Consider the following 19,521-nt stretch of genomic DNA (forward strand, 5'->3'; position numbering starts at 1 on the left):
CTGTACGGAGGCTTAATATTCTGAGCTGAACTTCTGAGAACAGTTTGCCTAGAAATGCTGGCACCCAACTTCAGAGCACCCAAAAGCCTGGAATAATCATATTTTACAATAATCAACAGTCTTTTACAGCTCATTTTAAAGACAGTAGCATTCATCCCAGCCCATCTTTTAATATTGCTCAGCACAGGCTTCAAGGCAGCTTATTCCTGAAGCGTGTACACACTCTGCTTTAATACCTCTGGGAGTTCCCAGTTGTCTAGGATTTACTCTGCTGTCTGAATTGTTCATTGTTTCTGTCTGCGATTCAGAGAGTTGCCTCTTCCTATCGAAGTTCTGGGGAGTTCTTGCAGATTCAGAGTTGTTTCTGGTCCTTGCAAACCCTCTCTTTTCTGCACCTGAAATCAAATACAGGTTTGAAATAACAGAGGAGGGAAGAGGAGCCCCAGTGCCAGCTTGTGGTCCTGGTGAAGCTCACAGCCTCCAGTACTTCAGTACAAGTCACAACCGTGAGTCATACCCTTTATCCAAGAGAAACAATGTCTTCATTAGTTCATTTGTAATCTGTTGGCTCTTTGGGCCTCATAATCCACCACTAACTTATTTTAGCATAAATAAAACTCTGGAAATTACGATGCTAAAGTTGGATACAACCCTTCCAAAATCCTGGGAAATTCATTAGAGCACATAAAATGCGAAATTGTTAAACCGTTTCCAAAGCCTCCACCCCATTAAGCCCCCAAGTAGTGAGAAAATATAACTTCCCTACAACTTAATTAAGCAGTTCAGGAATCGAGAAGGAAAAAAAAAATTCTTAACGACCCACGCTGGAATAATTAACTTTGGAGCTACCAGAGGCAGCAGGGTACACAGCGACAGCACAAAGAAGTGCCAAGGCTCCCAATGTCCAGCCCGTTCAGAATAGGCCAAGTTCATATGAAAATATTCTGCAAAGACTCACCCCTTACTTCCCTGCCATCACCTCAGACCCTTCCCTACAGCCAGGAGAGCAAGCAGCAGCTTCCAAAGTGTATGCCAACGCTGTTCCACGGATCAGCACATTGGAATGCAACCCAGCGCCGCGCAGCTGCCCTCTTGGCCCTCCACCTGGATACTGAACATGTCATCACAGCTTTGCCTTCCAGCCCCTCCTGGCTACGCTCCCTGGGTCCAAGCTTGTACCTGCAAGTCAGAAAACGTGCAACGCCAACTTATTTGCTATGGCGCTATCCAAGTTACAAGGCAAATTTTTTACCTATGGTGTCCTTCCCAAACAAAATCACAGATTGCTTCACAGCAGCGAGACAAAAAAAAAAGCTTTAAAAGCTGTGCTTAAGCAGAGAGCTTTAAAATATGGTACAATAAAACTGCTCCTTTACCCAATCACAGACAAACAGAAACTTTTATATATATAATAATAAACAAATCAGCAGAAGGAGGGAGGAATCCTTCTAATTCAGGAGAGGAAACATCAAGACAGGCAGAGGGACAACTCAAGGTGCCAGCTCAGACCAGCCCAGGATGAGATCACATGTCACAGTGGTGTCTTCAAACAAGAAGCTGAAACAAAGAGGGGTCCTCTGTGTTCAGTAACAGTAGTTTGGCCTCTTTCTACACTATCAAGCTTTTCAGACTCCATGCTTCCAGGGAGTAGACTATCTGAGGGAGGTTGCAGTTGTAACACGGCAAGAGCACAGCCCCAAATTTAGGTTTCAACCAATGTGCCCGAGGCGACACTACCTGTGTATGGACCACGCAGTGAGACAGAACTAAAATTAACTGATTTGCAAATGCCTAATGAACTGATTTACAAATGCCTAACGGTCAAGTTATTAAGTCTAAAAACAGACACCAAAAGTTAAAGCTTGGAGTAGAGAGTTGGCAACACAGTTTGCTCTGGATAGGGTTTTCAGAGGCATTTTGGTGAAGGAATCTGACTTAAACTGCAACAGGAGGGATTTTAGGAACACTATTAAATAATCAAGGCACTAGGCTGATCACCCTGAGAGGTCAAGCAGTCGGCTTCGTTGGAGGTTCTTAAAAATAGGTGAGGCAGATGTCTGCCAAAGTTGGTCTAAAAAGAGTCGTTTTTTCCTTGAGGTAGTGAAAGGGATTACATGAGCTCGTAAGGTCCTCTAAAGCCCTTGTTTCTATGACAGCAAGTCACAGAAAATACTACTATGAATTAAAGAACATGGGATAAAAAGGAAGCGAAGTCTTAACATGTAATTAAGGAGGTGCTGAAACAAAACAAAACAAAAGGCAGAAAACTAAAACACAGGAGGGAAAAGAAAAAATTAGGCACTGCAGAACAGAGTTGTCCCAGCACTTGGCATAGACATTGGTTCAAAAAATTTGGGGCCACTACAGCCAGAAATAACGTTCAGCAACAGCAAAGGGTGGAGAAGCACCTTTCTGTGATGAAAGGTGAAATGCAGAGAGAAATTTGCATGTTTCTAGCGTTTAAACCTTGTGCTTGCTCGCAGGATTTTTCATTTGCCCAGACTGAGACACAAACTCAAATTAAAAATTTACTCAAAAGAAGAAACTGCTTCGACACAGCTGGCCTGAAAGGCAGTTTACACACAGCCACTTCGATAAGGATTTGACCCCACTGGCCACAACATTTATGGCAAAACAAAACCACTCCATTAGAAAGCCACAGACAACTGTCACAATTAGCATTCAACTGGAACACACCAAATTCGGCATGACTGTAATTTCTTGTATTTCTCCTTTTAAAAGAAAGGGAACTAACTACGGGTCACCATCTGTTTCAACTGGAGTCAATATTTGCTTCTGCAATGCACCTGTCCTCTAAAACTGGAAGTTAGAAATACCTCTGATGATGGGCTTTCCTGCTGTCCCTGCTGCCCAGCATTAATATTCAAGTGGATAAATAGACATCATTTCACAAAGCAAACTGTAACTTGACTATTCTATGGATAGCGTAGGATATATTGAGATTAATCTCTCAAAAATAACTATCACAAACTTGGTTAAATTTTATTTCACCACCAGGTGTGTCAGAGTCTTACTTTATCTTTGATGTTATAGTTGTGTGATTTGTAAGACAGAAAAAAAATATCTCAGGGCAAGATGTCACACAAAGGAATAACACGATCCAGGCATTAAAATAATCAAAGGTTAAATAAATCAATAAGCAAATGAATACAATAAAAAATTAATAATCATTTCAGTAGAAGGGAGACTAAAGTGCAGTGACTGAGAGCTGAGGTTGGTTGATTCATAGGAGACCTGAAGCAACCACAGAGCAGCAAATGTCTGCTGTGCAGAACCATTCAGGCTTGAACACAGAGCAACTCTACTGCAAGACATAAACATTCACAACACACAGCAAATGCCATTGCTTGGGTATGTTCATCTGGCTGCACAGATGATGCTCTCTGTGGATGCAGCCAACACTTGCTCGGGATTTCTAGGTATTCTGCCATTTCCAATGGGAAATAACAACAGAGTAACAATTTGAGGAAAGGTGGTTGACTGTTCATTACTTGAAGTCCTCTGGAGGGAGATCTGGGTTGGAACAACCCCAACATCTGTATCAGGCACGGAGGCTCCCTGGAAAAGTGACAGTGACACACCTAAACAGCAATTCCACACACAGAGCAGAGAAACACTTCAAACTAGCCAAGGGGAAGCACTTGTGGGAAGTGCAAACACACAACTCCCACTTCCACAGCAAGAGAGGTGTGAAAGAAAAGTGGGTGCATTTGTGGGCTTTCAGAACAGTTCACAGTCAGCGACTCACTCTCAACATGGGCACCAGGAAAATGAGCAGAAAGGATGGAGCTGGGGGTTGGCTCCCACCCAGGAGCCCAGTCCAGCAGCAGCTGGTTGAGCTCTGCTGGAAGGACAGCACTGGAACTCAACCTGGAATCCAAACCATCACACTTCATCTCCATCACAACAATGACATCACACAATGGCACATTTTGGTCTTTAAACTTAAGTACCTATTAATCTTCTCTTATTTGGGAATAAAAAAAAAAAAGCACGCAGGCAGCTTCCCAGAATAATTGATCTGGCTTACAGTAAGAGAGAGGTTAGATGTTTTAAATCAGCTTATTTTGACATAATTTATACAAAATCACTCTAGAGTTTAGCTTTTGAAAAGTACTGCATTTAATTAAACTTACATCTATTAGTCAGTTGATCAACTAGATAGACAACTAAATCAACTGAAATGTTCAACTAAACATGAAGTTAGCAAGGCCAGAAGGTCTTTAATTTTATATTAAAATTTGCATATTGCTTTACATAAGAAAGAACCGAGACTCTCAATTTTATTTATCAAAAATAAAACATTCCAACTGCCTTCTAACACCTGACAATCGCTTTGATTACTACCATACTTCCGGAGAAGGAAGGTATTTCTCACTGAATTTTCATCGACACATTCACGACCAGCAAGGATCCAGCAAGAACTAGTTTTACTTGAGAGATCCAAGTAAATTCCAAGATAGGGAGATCTGGGTATAGTTTCCTCCTTTCCTGCCAAAGGGCACCTACACTGTCACTAGACATTTTTACCTCTAACTAAACTTCCAGCTTTGTTATCATCTCATTATTTATGTATATACTATCATTACTTATGCAGCTCCCTGGGGTAGGCAGGACTGTGAGAGCATCACAACAACTCTGCTGGTAACACCTCTACAGGTTTAGGACTCTGACCCCACTGAGAGCTCTCTCAACATTTAATGACTCCTTTTACATTTTAAAAAAGGAATTAATGCTGAAAGCATCGGATGGAACAATACTGTTACAAACTTTTCCAACACAAAATACTTCCATCTACTATTTACCTTTATCAGTCCATAACTGGACATCAATACCTCTAACTCTGCTATTGCTTAGAGGATTTTCCATTGCTTCCCAGCATTAGATCATGGTCTAGATATGGAAAGGAATCTTCCAAATACCCCTGTTTTCCAGTTAGCTTATGCATGAGAAGAAACAGAAGCATAATCCCAGGACTGATAACACGCAATAGAACAATTTGTTATCAGTTAATGAGACACTCTCAACACACACTTACTAAATATTTGTCCGTATTTCTACAATGTTCCATTTCATTGCTGACTCATTTCAATTACTTAAACCTATTTCCTTCAAGAATTTCAAGTAATTCTTCAAGACAACCCAGATATGCAGTTAGTAAAACATGATGGGGATACACCCATGAGCTAGAAGGGACGGCAGCTACCAAATGAAAGGTCACCCAACACTGCCCTAGCTCCATAACCAGGAATTAACTAACCAAAGGCAAGAAGAACTACCCTGATGCCAGCCCATACTTAGTCCTACACTCCCATTTAAGTCAGACTAGGTTAAACATGGCAAGAAAGTTAAATAAAGCCTGTTACTGCTCATCCTTACTAGAGACTTAATGAATTTGAGTTCAACCATGTGACAGCCCAAGGCATCACCTCACAGATCTGTAAATTCAAGTTGGCCCTTGACTCCTGGCAGAGTTGGCAAAGCAAACTTTAGAAACCATCAAATTTGGTCTTTTAGCAAATGAATACCCTCCACGAGCTGCCAGGAAGTCCTATCTGCAACAACTTTATGAGCCACTATGGATGCTGATGTGTAACAGGGTGTATTAATAGTCTCAATACTAAAGTTCAGCCAACATAAACTCTGCCTTGTTTTGGAAAGATGTCTGGGACTTAAAAAAATCCCAAATCCTACATAGCCCCTGAACAACTCATCCCAGGTTCTTGTACGAATCTATCTCTGCCCAGCCTTGACAAGCTGGGGGGATGCAGCTCCTGGCTGGGAGCACTGGACAGGCACAGTCCAAGTGTTGACACTGCTGTACCAGGCAACGTTTCATTCTCCAAAGTCAAATAAACTCTCCCAGCAGAAGCACACTTTGCCAGTACAAACTGCATTAACATCAGGGTGGTTTTGCTAGGATCCCTGTGTCTGCCCCTTTCGTATGCTTAAACAGGCAATTACAAAGCTATTTGATATTTTCTGCAACTCAGAGAAGCCTCTAAAATAATTCCCTCTCAAATTTTGAAAGCCAAAATACATTTGTTAGATTGTTTTGAATTTCTAATGCACCGGTGACATCCAATAGACGCCATATTATAGAAATGACTAACTCAAAAATCTTCAAGCACTTAAACGACTACTACAATATCCGGGATCAAATTACCACACACAGGCAAAAACAACAGGCAAAACCAACAAACACCATTGAAGTGATCTCAAATGCAAGTTATGTCAACAAAAACACTGGTCGTAGACAGGCCAGAAGTAACAAGCTATTTATGTTTTGCAAAATATTTTGCGGATTTAAGAGATTAAATGTCCCACTAATGGTAACAGCCAAATACTTTTTTGTTCTAGTTAGTTTTAAAAGGAAAAACACAAAGACAGCTGCTGGTATAGTTGCTCAGGGAAGGAGTTCTGTACCAGCAAGGAAAAAGACACTCCTTGGAAGCTGTCTCAAACAAAGCTCTGTGCTAGAGCCCCAGTAACACACACAGGACCAAACCCCATCCACCACACTCCCCACAAGCACAGCTCTGCTCCAACCTGTGCTAGGAACAGCCGTGCTTCCACACTGCTCTCAACGTGAATTAAAGGAGTTCAGAGTTCCTGGACAGCTTTGGAACAGAACCATCTCCATGCATTTTACAGTATCTTGAAGCAAAGAGGTTAAATAAAGTAGATGGCTCAAGATTAAAGACAAAGCAATAGAGAGAAATAAGGATGTCATGGGAAAGAATTCATTAGAGATGTAGGAGTGGAAAGGCAAGTCTGGGAGATACGTTATCAGTACAGCGAGGTTCCATTGCAGCAGAGAGACCTGCAGGAGATAAACCTGGTAGGCGATATTTCAGATGCTCAATCTGGGGTCTAAGAGAAAGTCTGAGAGCACATTCTTCTTATCACAGGCAAATAAAAAAAAAAAGGTCCTTCTTCTCTCAGGAAATGTAAACTCAAAGAATCATAAACTGGAGGTTCTGCAGCACATTCCTGTGCTTGGTCCAAGCCTGACCACAGAGCTAAGAGAGTTCCTACAATGTTGCTGTGAGTCCTTCTCAAAAGTAGCCAAAGAAGTGAATTATTTGAAATCATCTTAATGACTGAAAAGTAGGGCAAACTTCCAGGAAAGGGAACATCTTGGTGGAAGAGGAAAAGGATGATGATATAACAGCACTGTAGGGATTCAGGCAGATGGCAGATTGCATAATTAAGTTTAAAGTTAATTAAACAGTCATTCAAGGAAGAGAAACAATACAGACCCACATTTACATGGACGGGCTCAGCCAAAATGTAAATTCTATGTAAATGTCCTGAAATGAGTGGATGAAGTCTTGAAATCCAGCTGCCAGAAGCTGCTCCCATGACCACCAGCCTCTCTAACTGACCCATTACAATGGGTCACCAGGGTGCAGCCACAGCGTAAATCTAAAGGTAACCTTCCACCATCAATACAAACCAAAACAAAATGATAAGACAGCGCTTAAAGTGGAGGTTTGTCTGCAGAGATTTAAAACTTGAGTTCAGGAGCGATTCAAAGAACTGGTACAGCCCAACTGGTTACCAGCAACCCTCTACAACATGACACAACACGGCTCTGCCTGTGCCAGCCCAGTAGCTTGTCTGTGGGCACAACTGTGTTTGTGCACAGGACAGCGGGAGCCATCTGGGTACCCATCCAGGAACAAGTCTGGAGAGCTCTGGCCTTGCCTCTTTGGGGAAGGTGATTCTCTAAACAATTTCGGCAGAAAGTCTGTCAAAATCTGCACAGAAGAGTTGAATGTCCAAAGAAATAAAAAGCACGAAGGGAATCCTTGCCACACAGGGGGCAAGTTGGCTGCAGTCAGTGACTTAGGCTGTCATGATTTGTGAGGGAGTTCTTAGGGCCATGAGCTGCTTTTGGAGGTGGTCGTAAAAGATTCAGACATCCAGAATTCCTAGAATGAAATACTGAGGAAGAAACATTCCTATTTAGGGATAGAGGTAGCAAAAAAGTGGCATGTCCACAGATACTAAGGAAAGTAAGGAGCAAAGACAGATGCTCATTTCCAGATTGATGAAAATGAGGTGGGAAGCATGCTTGTGGTAGAAAGCACATGTTGCCACTGCTGTTTTGCCTTAAGCTGCACATATTTATTGAAAACTCTTATGCTGCATGTCCCTAGATTTCAATATGGAACCAGGGAAAATGAAAATGTTCTTGCTGGTTTTGGCTTTCATAAAGGGCCTAGGCTTTGAAAAACTGAAATGAAGAAATATGCACAATGGATTCTTTCTGCTGTGGAAAACAATACTTTGGAAACTGCTCCTGACCGCCAAGATCATGTGCCCACGACGCCACGTTTCCTCTTCCAAAACACTTCCAAGCATCCTCGTGCTTGCAGGGTTTTGACTTCAGTAACTCAGATAGTAATTGCAGTTTTATTCAATTCCTCTGCAGGGTTTGTGTTGTAGGAATACTACAGGAGTGCAAGAGCCAAAGATACCATTCCAGGCTCTGAACGAAGGGCTGGTGACGAAACTCATTTAGTAGCAATAGACTAAAAGTTTATCAAAATAGTTACTGTGCTCCAGCTGTGTGCGGCAGCACAGTGGTGTTGTCAGGGAGGGGGTACATCTCTTTTGGTTTTCAGGACTCTCTCTGAACCTGCTCCACCCTGCTCATGACCTCCTCGCTATCTACTCCGCCTGATGACTGCACTCCTCCAGACTTCCACTCCTGCCTCAGGATGTGGGTCAGGGCTGCTTCCACTCCTCCTCATCTTTCCATCTTCCCAAAGAATCTTCCACAATACCCTTTGCTCTTTGTTTTTTCCAGCAACTACCCTGTGAAAAGGCTTCTTCAAGACTTCAAGAAAAACACTTTAAAAACACAATATTGAGGAAGTTCTCTCTTTGATTTCTCCAGGCTTCAGTAGTTTGAGGAAAGCAAGTTGCTCAAAGATCAGAAGAAGACAAGAAGCTTTGAAAGGCAAAGTACCTGACAGGAGGTGCTAACATACTAGAAGATATTAACAGCTGAAGAAATCAAAGAAGTGCCTTCAGATTCCTACATATCCCAAGGTAACCCAAGGTGATGCAGAATCTGTTTATCTGCTGATGAACCCTTCCCCATACTGCCTATTCAGTGTGGTAGGTATATAAATCACAACACCTAGCAGTGTGTGGGGAAAATGCCTAAAAACATACAAACTGAACAAAAACACATTATGGCTGCTGGCTTTTATTTGTAGAGAGCCTGGAATATTCTCCAAGGCATGACCTGCCCTATACATCTGTGGGCTGCAGCTGCTAGTGTTGACATTTTCCTTCAGCACTCTGGAAATCTTTGTTTTTGTCACAGAAGACAGTATTTTATGCAATAGATCCCAACATTTTGTTTTCCATCCTGCCCCAGCCAAGTTTCAACTGTAGCTTGGATTTCCCCACAAGAGGGAGTTTGGTATTTCAAGCCCACAACATTTCATGGAGCTGGTTATCACAGGCATGAGGTGGGAGGGCAAAACATGGGCAGCAGCACTTAGGACAGGAGAGGCAGAAGCAGAGCTGCAGAGGAAGGCAGAGAGAAAGCCCCACAGCAGCCACAGCCTGGAGAGGAGTCACAAGAGCCGCTGAATTCAGCTGCAAAGCACCTGTCCTATGTACCTGGACACCCATGGCAAAGGAGACACTTGGAGATCACCTGAACAACAGGCCAGACCTGACTGGGGTGTGTGGGCTGACTGACCTCATGGACAGCAGAGGACAGAGAGCTTTTACAAATTAATTCCTCTTTGAACTGCAGTATATTTCAGGGGTAAAAATTGTTATCAGGGTTTTTAAACATGCTAGTGACAGCCCACATACCACAAGCCTTAGTAAAACTGTTCCAATGGTCATTCACCCTCACTGCTAAATTGTGCTGTATTTCAAGCCTGGATTTGTTTAGCCTCAAACGCATCATATCATAATATGCTCAACTGAGTAGCCTATTATTGAACATCTGTTCCCCATGTAGGCAATTTACTGAAAACTCCCCTCCCCCAAGCATCTCTTTGATAAGTAAAGCAGAGTTTCTCAAATCACTCACTCACGATCCCAGCATTTTAATCTTCCCTGTGACCATCCTCTGAGTATTCATCAATTCATCACCATCCGCCCCAAACAGAGGGCATCACCGCAGGATACAGCACTCCAGAAGCTGCTGCTGCCACGCCAAAGACACACGCAGTCCATACTCCATCTTCCAACTCCCATGCTCATACATTACCCTTTTGGCCACATTTCACAGGAGGGGAATGTTCAGCTGATTAATCCATCAAGAGCTCAAAACTTCTTTCCAAGCTGTTGCTTCCCACACTGGGTTCCTCACACTGCTAGCACGGCTCTGTGCTGGCAATCCGATGAATGGATTTTGTTTTGCCTGCTCCCAATCCACCAAGTAATCCAGATGGCCGCCAGTAAGTGCCCCCATTATTCAACACTCTCCAAGTTCTTCCAAAAAACCCTTTCAATCCTACTCCTGTTTTCCTCCTGACAACTGACAGAAGTATTAAACAGCGCAGGGTCAGAACACGACACTGCAGGAACCAGACACACCTGTTGGTAACAATTCTCAATTTATTGCCGCATTTAATTAGTTCAACTAAACAGCTTTTAAACCATTGCGCATGTGCTGGGATTTAATCACACTCCCACACAAGCATCCATACTCGCACCTTTGCCATCAGACCCTTGATGTCAGAAGAAACTGACACTGGAGGAGCTCAACAAGGCCTTTGTTAAATAAACTAATGACAAGTCATATAAAAGAAAAGATTTAAAGTGAATTAAAAATCAGTTCAATTCTTGCATTACCCTACTATTTCCCTAGGATCAACACCATGCTGACAGGCATAGTTACCTGAACTACATAATTTGGGCTAAAGAGTAGAAAAAATACCATTTAAAAAAAAATAGCAGGTTAACAGCAACAAGTGTTTTCCACTGAGGAACATTTTCACATGAGCACTAGCAGGTGAAAGAAGGGCCTTCATTCACAGAGGTGAAAGCTTTGCTGCCAAACGCAAGGGCTCCTGCTGCACAGTGTGCTCAGGACTACGGTAAAGGGCACAGAAGACAGTTATTAGATCACATATAAAAAACACAGTCCCTGCAGGGGCAAGATCTCATCTCCCCAAGAGAGGATGCATCAGATATTAACTCACATACTATAGCTGATGTTAGCCAAAAAACATTAGTTGCACAAGATTCAGGAATGCAACATTTTTTTTCTATCAAAAGCATGAGAGAAATTTATGTTTGTGATGACGTTGCTGAACCGTTAGAGAGGGGAGTATTCTATTTTTCATGTGTTTCTCAGATGAGGCCATACAGTAAATCCAGTCTTCCCTCCTCTCCCATATCTTATTACTATGATTAACATCATCTAAGGAACATTACATTGAACCTGGCAAGATTAGCTACATTTTAAAGATTTCCACAGCAACCAACATTCTCCATTTATTGAGTTGATTCTGTGGTCTTTAGCAGATTGCTGGCTCATATTTACTGGTGCCAGATAGGGAAATAACTACATTCTTCAGAACTGAATTTCACCACACAAGAATTGGAAGACTCGCCACTAAAAATTAGCATTATCCTAAATTTGCCCTACAAGAAGGGAAAAGCAGAAGCTGTTGTTCTTCTTCCAAAGCTCCCCCAGAGAAACAAAGGCAAATACAAAATTTACAGCAGCGTACCACAGGAAGACAAAATGCCTGAGATTTTGCCATCTTGTTAAGGCTGGTATTTCTTGAGCAGCTGTGCCCATCAAACATGCAGGAAAGCCATTCCAGGATATTTCCTTTACCTATCATGAACCTTTTAAATGTCAAGGTTGCAGCCACAAGCACAACACCACCATCCAACAGCAACAATTGTTTTTAATGCTCTGATGCTAAACACCAGCCTGCTTGCCAGCGACACTCCTCCATGGAAGCTGCCCAAGTTGGTTAAGTACCACAGGCTGGGCAAATAAATGCCAAGTGTCAGACAGATGATAAATCAGAAAGGGCTGTGGAAATCTTAGGCTGTTGCAGATGAGGCATGTTGTTACCCAGGAATCGTCTGTTTCTACTCAGGGGGCATGCTGACCCTGACAGATGGGCAAGATGCCTCCATCACAGCATAAACTCACAAAGTTTTTAGCGAGAGGAGCCTCAGGAGGATACCCAGGGAAGCTGGCAGTTGGTGTTCTTCCCAAGGAAGCTGCAAGCAGATACAGACTGAGACACTATAACCCTGCAAAATCTGAACCTGTATCAGAGATATCAGCCTTGACCAGCATCCTGCTCCAAGCTTTCAACATCAACTAAGCCACCTCGCTTCCAGGTACTTTGGCTCCCGAGATCCTCTGAAATCAAGTGTGGCTGGGAGATGGTGTTCCCAAAGACCACGCTGCACCCCACATGTGGAGGACAGTCCTTGTCTGCAATGTCTGATTTCTAGGCTTTCCAGTAGACTCAGGAACGTGCTATCAAACAGCAACATTCCCTCAAAAAACAGGCTGGGAAGTGCACATACTCCAAATGCAGCTGAAACCTTGCTGTGCCGAAGAAAACTCGCAGCTTGGTTTAAAGTACCTACTGACAAAGCGAAGCATCACAGATATTTAAGATGAAGTTCCACTTAGCAGCCATGCAAATCTCAACTCCCAGCATGTGACAGACAGATGCCACAGAGTCATTATTTCTGTCCTCAAGGGAAAGGGAGTTTTAAGCCCTTTTATGACAGAAACATCCATCAGTTTGAAAAAAGATTTTGATTACTAACTCTGAAGTGGCAAAACCCTTAAAGTCTTTGAAGAAAACCAGAAAACAACCCAAGGGACTTGATAACTTTCTGTTAAGGAAGTTTAACCAAATTTCAGCACCCAAAGAACCTAGAGAATTAAAGGGAAAATACCAGAAAGAAAATAGTATTAGATGAAAAACTGTAAGCACCACACAATTTAAAGTGGCATTTGGGGATTATTCTCTGGGGTTTGTTTGAGAAGAAACTTCATTAACAGGAGCTTTTACCTTGCAGTGGTTATACCTGCACAGAAAGGAGTGACAATCTGTGGAATCTGTCTGTGTGGAGCTTTGTCTTCCCACATCCAAGCGTGCTGATACCATAGAGTGAAACCAACCTGCAGTCTCATGACTGGGTTACATGTTTCACACAAGGCACAAAGGAGTTCTGTTCACACTCAACTCTCTCAACTGCAAAGCCTCCAATACTCAGGAAAAGCAGTTACTGTGTGGAACTACAGACAGCAGCACATCACCAGCAGTACCTCCAGGGCTCAGTGACATTTGCTTGGGGCTCCATAAACCACTCTGCTTTCCCCCAAAGCCACAGGAACTGCCCTGCCACTGGAAGGACATTAACAGGGACCAGTCCCCTCACTGCTGACAGCCCATCCCAGGGCACTCAGAGAGTTTTCACAGACCTCCACATTTGCCTTCAATTTTAGTACTGTCAGCTCAGGGTCACTGCAAAAGCAACCATGGCTAAGCCTGAGCTGAAGAGCTGTTTAAGAAGAGGACAATGAAATAAAATGATATAAAAAGAGATGCTTGGCTTTGAGATTAGCTCAAAGAGCCTTTTGGAAAGCCTACAACAGTCTGAACAGAGCTAATTTGTGAGGAAATGTCACTCCTGAAAAGATGATATGCCTCACTGCTATGACAGAAGAAATTCCTGCCATCGCAGTTTCACAAGCCTTGATTTAAACTGATCAAACCAGACACCTGCCTATGCAAAATAATATGACTTATATCAGCATCAAGAGACAAAGACAAGCTTTGAAGTGAGAAGATATTAATCTGATACTGTGATGTGAGACTTCTTATGCATAAGCACTTTCATACGCAAAATCTTCATTTCACTTAAACAAAAATCCTAAAATATACTCAAACTGAACAGCAGAAAAGACATTTCTCTGAATTAAGTGACGTATTTATTTCTTCTCTATTTCCTTCCTCCCCAATAAACTGTTTTTATGGCCCTGCAAACGTTCTGGAGGATAACCAGTCCCATCTACACAGGAGGGTGGCTGGGGAGGCATGCAGGGAAAGAAGAAGAAGGGTGTCACTGTTGACGAATTAATTTTCCAATAATCTTTCCCACTGTGTGAGTTTTCCACCTGGGAGGTCAAACACAAGGGTCAACATTTTCTGCTTTAGGTCTTTACACTAAACAAACAACTAGTTTTGAAAGGCCTTATGCAACCCCACTCCCAACTAGAGCAGGATGTGGGTGCTTGCTTTTGAAAGCCAGGGTATTTTTATTTTAGACTGATATCCACGTAGGCACCTACCATTTTCATGGATATAAACTGTATGCCTCCTAGACTCTACACCTCTGTCAGTTGCTCCTCCTACGCTTCAAAAGCTGAAGGTAGCAAAGTCTATTATAAGAGGCTAGACACAATAAATAGTGTTACAATGAACCACGTAAAAAAAAAACCCTCACAAAAACCAAGCTCATCGACAAATTTTAGCATAATCTGCATTAAATCTCTATCTGTGATCAGTCTTGCAAGACTTCATGGAAATTTACCAACTTTAGCACATTATCTATTGCCAAAACCTCAAATATACTACAACCCCCAAAAAAGCATATTACTTGCCCTCCTTGAGTCATAGGGCTTAGTTTTTAAGACTGATTTAGTTAAATGGTTATTTGATTTCCAATTCAAGAGCTGTTATAGGCCTCAGGCTGATCTTATCCAGCTGAGAAATCAATCTCTTCTCTATTTGTTAGAGAAAATTTAACACAGTGACATTTACGGGTTCCTCCAGTAGTAGCTCATAAGATCAGGCTACCAAAGTATTTCATCATAACTAACATTCAGAGAAAGTTTTAACCCATTACACTGAGAAACCAAAATTAAACTTCCTGGCTTTGGCTGCTTGTTGATACTGTGTTTCAGGGTTTTTTTAAATCAAAAAAAAATTATTTATTTCCACAAGGAGGCCTTTTGCCTTGAACATCCCATTTAAGAGGCACATTCACTTTAGTACTGCAAGATCTCTTTGTTACTAACAGCAAAATTTCCTGGAGTCAACACTATCAGGGATTGGCTATTATACAGGCATCCCAGTCCCTGAGTATTGGATGGACTCAGACCAAAGGCAAACCAGCACTCCAGGTTCAAAGCAGCAGCGCAGAGACAGGCATGACTCTGGCCTGAGTCAGCTCAGATCCAGTGGTCTTATTAAATTGGACTCTGCACCACAGAAATTGGGCTCTCCTAGCCCTGAGCTGATCCTGGAAGCAGCACAGCCACACTCACAGAGCTTCAGCCAGGGGTTTATGTCCTGCCAGCCCCAAGCTGGCTCCACATGAAGCCATTCGCACATGCCACACGGCTTACTTGTAAACCAGGACAAAGCCACCCACAGGTAACCAAGGGCTGACTAACTTGGACAGAGTAGAACTGGCTCATGTTAATGCACTCATGACTAACACATTACATTCATTTCCACAGTAATTGTAGCAAATGGACCAAACAGTTCATTAGTGTGAACTCACCTTGGACTTGACCTGGAGACAACTGACTGTTTTTTCTGGCATTTACTGCCAGCACATCCTCACCAAACTGTTCAGTCAACAAGTGTCCAGCTGCTGCATCAGTATTGGCAGGACATCTGCCTCGTTTCTTTTGTTTTTTTCTCCATGTGTCCTCCTCATCAGAACCAGAGGATTTCTGCACAGCCCCACGGTGTCTCAGGCTGTTTGACACTCTCCCACCCAGAGCATCACTCATATTTAACAAGTCAGACCCAGCTCCACGCTGATGCAAGTAATAGTCCTCCTCCAGCTCCAAGTCTCCATCAACAGCATTTTTTTTATAAGGGCATCTGTTCAGAGCAGTTTGGGGTTTATCATTCTCAAATCCAGGCAGGGGCTGTTCCAGGTGCGATGTTCTGACCGGTGAATAGCTGTGCATGTTCAACCCGTTCCTGGCTGGATTATCCTTCACCAGGCCTCTCCTCAGAGGCGGGTCCAGATCCCAGCCGGGGTCACTGGAGGTGCCTTCTTCCAGCTGCATCTTCTGTGCAATGTGATTCAAGTAGAATTGGAAGCGGCCGCTGTGGTGCTTTTGCACAAGCCTGGCGTACGCGTTCTTCTGGGGGGCAGTGGGCTTGCTCAGTCCCTCCTTGGCACCTTGGGCAGAAGCAGTACCTCTCACGTGCCCCAGCTGATCCATAGTGCAGTAAAAAGCCCAAACTTCGAAGAGTTACGAATAGACACAGGTGAAAAAAGGGTTATTGTCTTGAAACAAAGCGTCAAAAAACCGATTACACTATAAGACACAAAAATGTAAAATGTAGAGGAATTCTGGGTTGGTCAGTCATTCCAGTAGGGAGAAGGGGTTTCACAATGTACTCAACAGTGCTCTGCACTGAATATACCTGTGACCTAGGAGTGACCACAGCCCATAAGCCCGACCTGCCCACACACCACATAAAACAGGGATTTTGTGCTGAGGCTGACACCCCAAATACAAGGGATTCCTTTAACCTGCTCTTTCTTGCCTTTGAAAAAGCCAGGAAAATTAAAGCAGTGACTGACAGACTGTACCAGAAGCATCAGTTTAGTAGTTACCAGAAGCAAAGTCTTGTCATGTCCAACTCAAAAACAACTCCATCCTTCCTGAAGTGCCTCACTGTTACTGTCAAAACATACACTGTCTGTCACCTCCCTCCCACAGCGACCTTTGAATTGCTTCAAACAGCAAGGCTACCCATTTCAGCTTGTCTTTCTAGCCACAAAGTCCCTCCCAGAAATAAAATAATAACTATCTTACAGGAGCTCATAATTCTTAGTGATTGAGACACACTGGCTGCAGCTCCAACCAGCACCAGTTTCTGTAGATGGTATCACACCTCCACCTTCACCTCACAAGTGGGGAGCTTGAGCAGGTCAAGCATTTTCCAATCCTTTTTCAGCTGGTCTAGCTTTTAAGCTTTTGGAGCTCAGCTACTACTAAGGTAAATTATAGGTACAGACAGGACATAGCAATGATTTTTGCTGCATGTAACATGAAAGAGGAATATAAGAATTTCTTGATAATGGAGCCCAGTGCAATTGGCTTCTGAGGGTTTTCACAAAAATGTCTCTTTTTCCCTTCAAGACATGTTTAGAATTAAACAGCACCAGCTGGTACACAGAAAATTTCAGGGCTCACTGTCATCTCTTCTGTGCCATAACCGTGGGGCACTGGAATGACCTTAAGTTTAAAAAAAGGATACTGTCCATTAAACCTCTCTCCTCACTTCTCTAAGCACTGGGGTGTTGGCAGGACAGAATACAGAGCTCAGCAAAAGAGGAATTTATATTCCCTTCCCACCATGCTTGGAACTTTTCTTTGCCCTTACTCAGCCCTCTTCTCCCTTTCTCTGCAGAGGATAAGCACCCAGGCAGTCTCCTCCATGCAGACACTGCCTGGGAACAGGGCATGATCCCTCAGGGACCAAGGGCTGCAGAGCCAGCCCCTCCTCAGCGTGGCTGCTGTGGCCCTTTCAGAGAAACAACCCATGTTGCAGTGAAATTTACTTAACTAATTGAGCACGGATGTGAACAGGCTTCACAATACCAATCAAAAACTAAAAATCCCTGAATAAATAGGAAAAAATCTTTGTGTGGTTTGTGATTCTTTGTGTTCCTAAGATTTTCCATTGGTGCTGGCCAATAGCTGAACTCTCCTAACAGACTGACCTGCTGCTGAGCTCTTACAAAACCCTCACACGGGTAGGTCCGCACGAGGCTTCTCCAAACGTCACCTTCTACTGCTGCCAATTCAGCAGGAGCAGATAACATTTATAAAAGCCAGCGAGGCTACTCTCCAAACAATGGTTTGGTTCCAGGAAACAGGAGTTTTGTCACCTTTATTTACAAGCAGAGCACGAACATTCACAGCTTGCCTCGCACTATGGCTCTTGCAGCAGTGAGCAGGCAGCAGTTGCAGCATGGGGAAAGAACAGCAACTTGAGAGCCTCCCCCCACGTTACAGTTTCATTATTAGCCTTCTGTGGGCAACCGAAATATTCCCAACAAAGCAGAGGGAAGGCAGAGGTGGGTACGGGTGAGGGTACTGGGGACGGCGATGAGGGTGAGTGGAATACCAGGATGGAGGCGCCGAGGGAGAACGCCCGTTTAACTGGGCCCAGCGTGTAAACAGCCCCTGCCCGATCAGCCGGCCGGTTCTGAGGGGCAGCGCTGCCCCACCACCCGCCCCCGGGGGGGCCCGGCGTCCCAGCCCCGGCAGCGCTCCCGGAGTGGGGCACAGCACCACCCGCGCCCCCTCGGACCGACCCCTCGGCAGCGCGGCCCGGGCGGACACCGCCCTCCCGCCGGGTCCGGCGCGGGCGGACGGAGCAGCGAAACGCCGGGCCCAGTCACGGCGGCGCTGCCACGGGTCTGAACGCCACCGGGTCAGGCCGGGAGCTGCTGTCACCCCCCTGCCCCGGACCCGAGACACCGTGCCCGCTCCCAGACCACGGCCCTGCTCCGGCCCCGCTCCAACCCCGCTCCGGCCCCGCTCACCGGCACCGCGGCCGCTCCGCTCCGTTTGAATGTCCCAGCGCCCCGTCCGCTTCCGGGGCAGCGGCGCCTACGGGCCGCGGCGGGGCCCAGAAGGGCTCAGCGCGAAGCGCTCGCTCGCACCCGTCGCCTCACGGCGGGCGGGGGGTCCCGTGAGGGGACAGGGGGTGTCCCAGCCCCGCTCCCTGCAAAAGAGGGAGCTCCCCGAGATCTGCACAGCCTGCTGGGAGAAGGGGAGCCTCCAGACCCCTTGTCCAGTCACAGCGGGGGAGGGTGGGAGCCCACCTTCTCCTGCGGGAGGCTGAGCTGGGGCATGGGGCACTGGGGGGAGGCGGGAGGTGCTGCCGCCCAACCCGGACTGTCCCAGCCGGCGAGGTTTGCGGCCACCGTGGTCCCTGGGGTTGGCAGCCACCCCCCTCCCAGCCCGGGCAGCGGATCTGCCCCCTGGGATCCCCTCTCTAGGATGGATTGCCCCAGCTCACTGCCGGCGCTCCTGCTTCACCCGGAGTTTGTAGCCAGATGGGTGAGAAAAGCACGCGTTAGCTGATTTAATACTGTAAAGATCTGAGATTTGTATTGATCCCGTGGGAACCCTCGGAACTTTGCAGGCACCTCCAAAAGCCGAACAGGGAAGCTTCCTTCAAGATCTGCATGGCCTCACCTTCACTGCAGAGAGGAGCAGGCTCCCAGGATCTGTTCCCTGAGCTCTTGGTGCTCCCCTGGCACTGGAGGATGGACACCAGGAGACCTGATGATCCTCCAGCCCACTCACGCAACAGCACCCAGAGCGACTAACTCATGGTGCTGAGCAGCAGTGGCCTGAACTCCCTCAGGAAAAGTCAGAGCCTTGTGTCAGAGGGTAACATGAAAGCAGGAGACCTGAGTCAGGAGCTGTGACTTTTACTCCCTGCTCTTTCTGTGACTGCAGACCTCCCACGGAGCTTT

General features: G+C 44.9%; 1 protein-coding gene across 4 annotated transcripts in view; it reads right to left on the reverse strand.

The window, feature by feature from the left end:
* DIS3L2 (DIS3 like 3'-5' exoribonuclease 2) overlaps positions 1-18,698 on the reverse strand; it is a 184,292-nt gene extending 165,594 nt beyond the window's left edge. The window contains exons 1-3 of one of the 4 annotated variants that reach the window (XM_027890613.1): positions 18,580-18,698; positions 15,562-16,260; positions 237-395 (exon numbers count right to left, since the gene is read on the reverse strand). In XM_027890613.1, coding sequence (XP_027746414.1) covers positions 237-395; positions 15,562-16,240 — 838 coding nt within the window. In that variant the 5' untranslated portion in view covers positions 16,241-16,260; positions 18,580-18,698. Of the gene's footprint in view, positions 1-236; positions 396-958; positions 1,180-15,561; positions 16,261-18,579 lie in introns of those variants that run through there. The other 3 variants (XM_027890615.1, XM_027890614.1, XM_027890616.1) reach the window with 3 other exon arrangements.
* Between the last annotated feature and the right edge of the window lie 823 nt (positions 18,699-19,521).

The sequence above is a fragment of the Empidonax traillii genome, unplaced genomic scaffold (genome assembly GCF_003031625.1).
Source record: "Empidonax traillii isolate 1590-97213 ecotype Southwest subspecies unplaced genomic scaffold, ASM303162v1 scaffold292:size1342341, whole genome shotgun sequence".
In the NCBI taxonomy this organism is placed as follows: domain Eukaryota; kingdom Metazoa; phylum Chordata; class Aves; order Passeriformes; family Tyrannidae; genus Empidonax; species Empidonax traillii.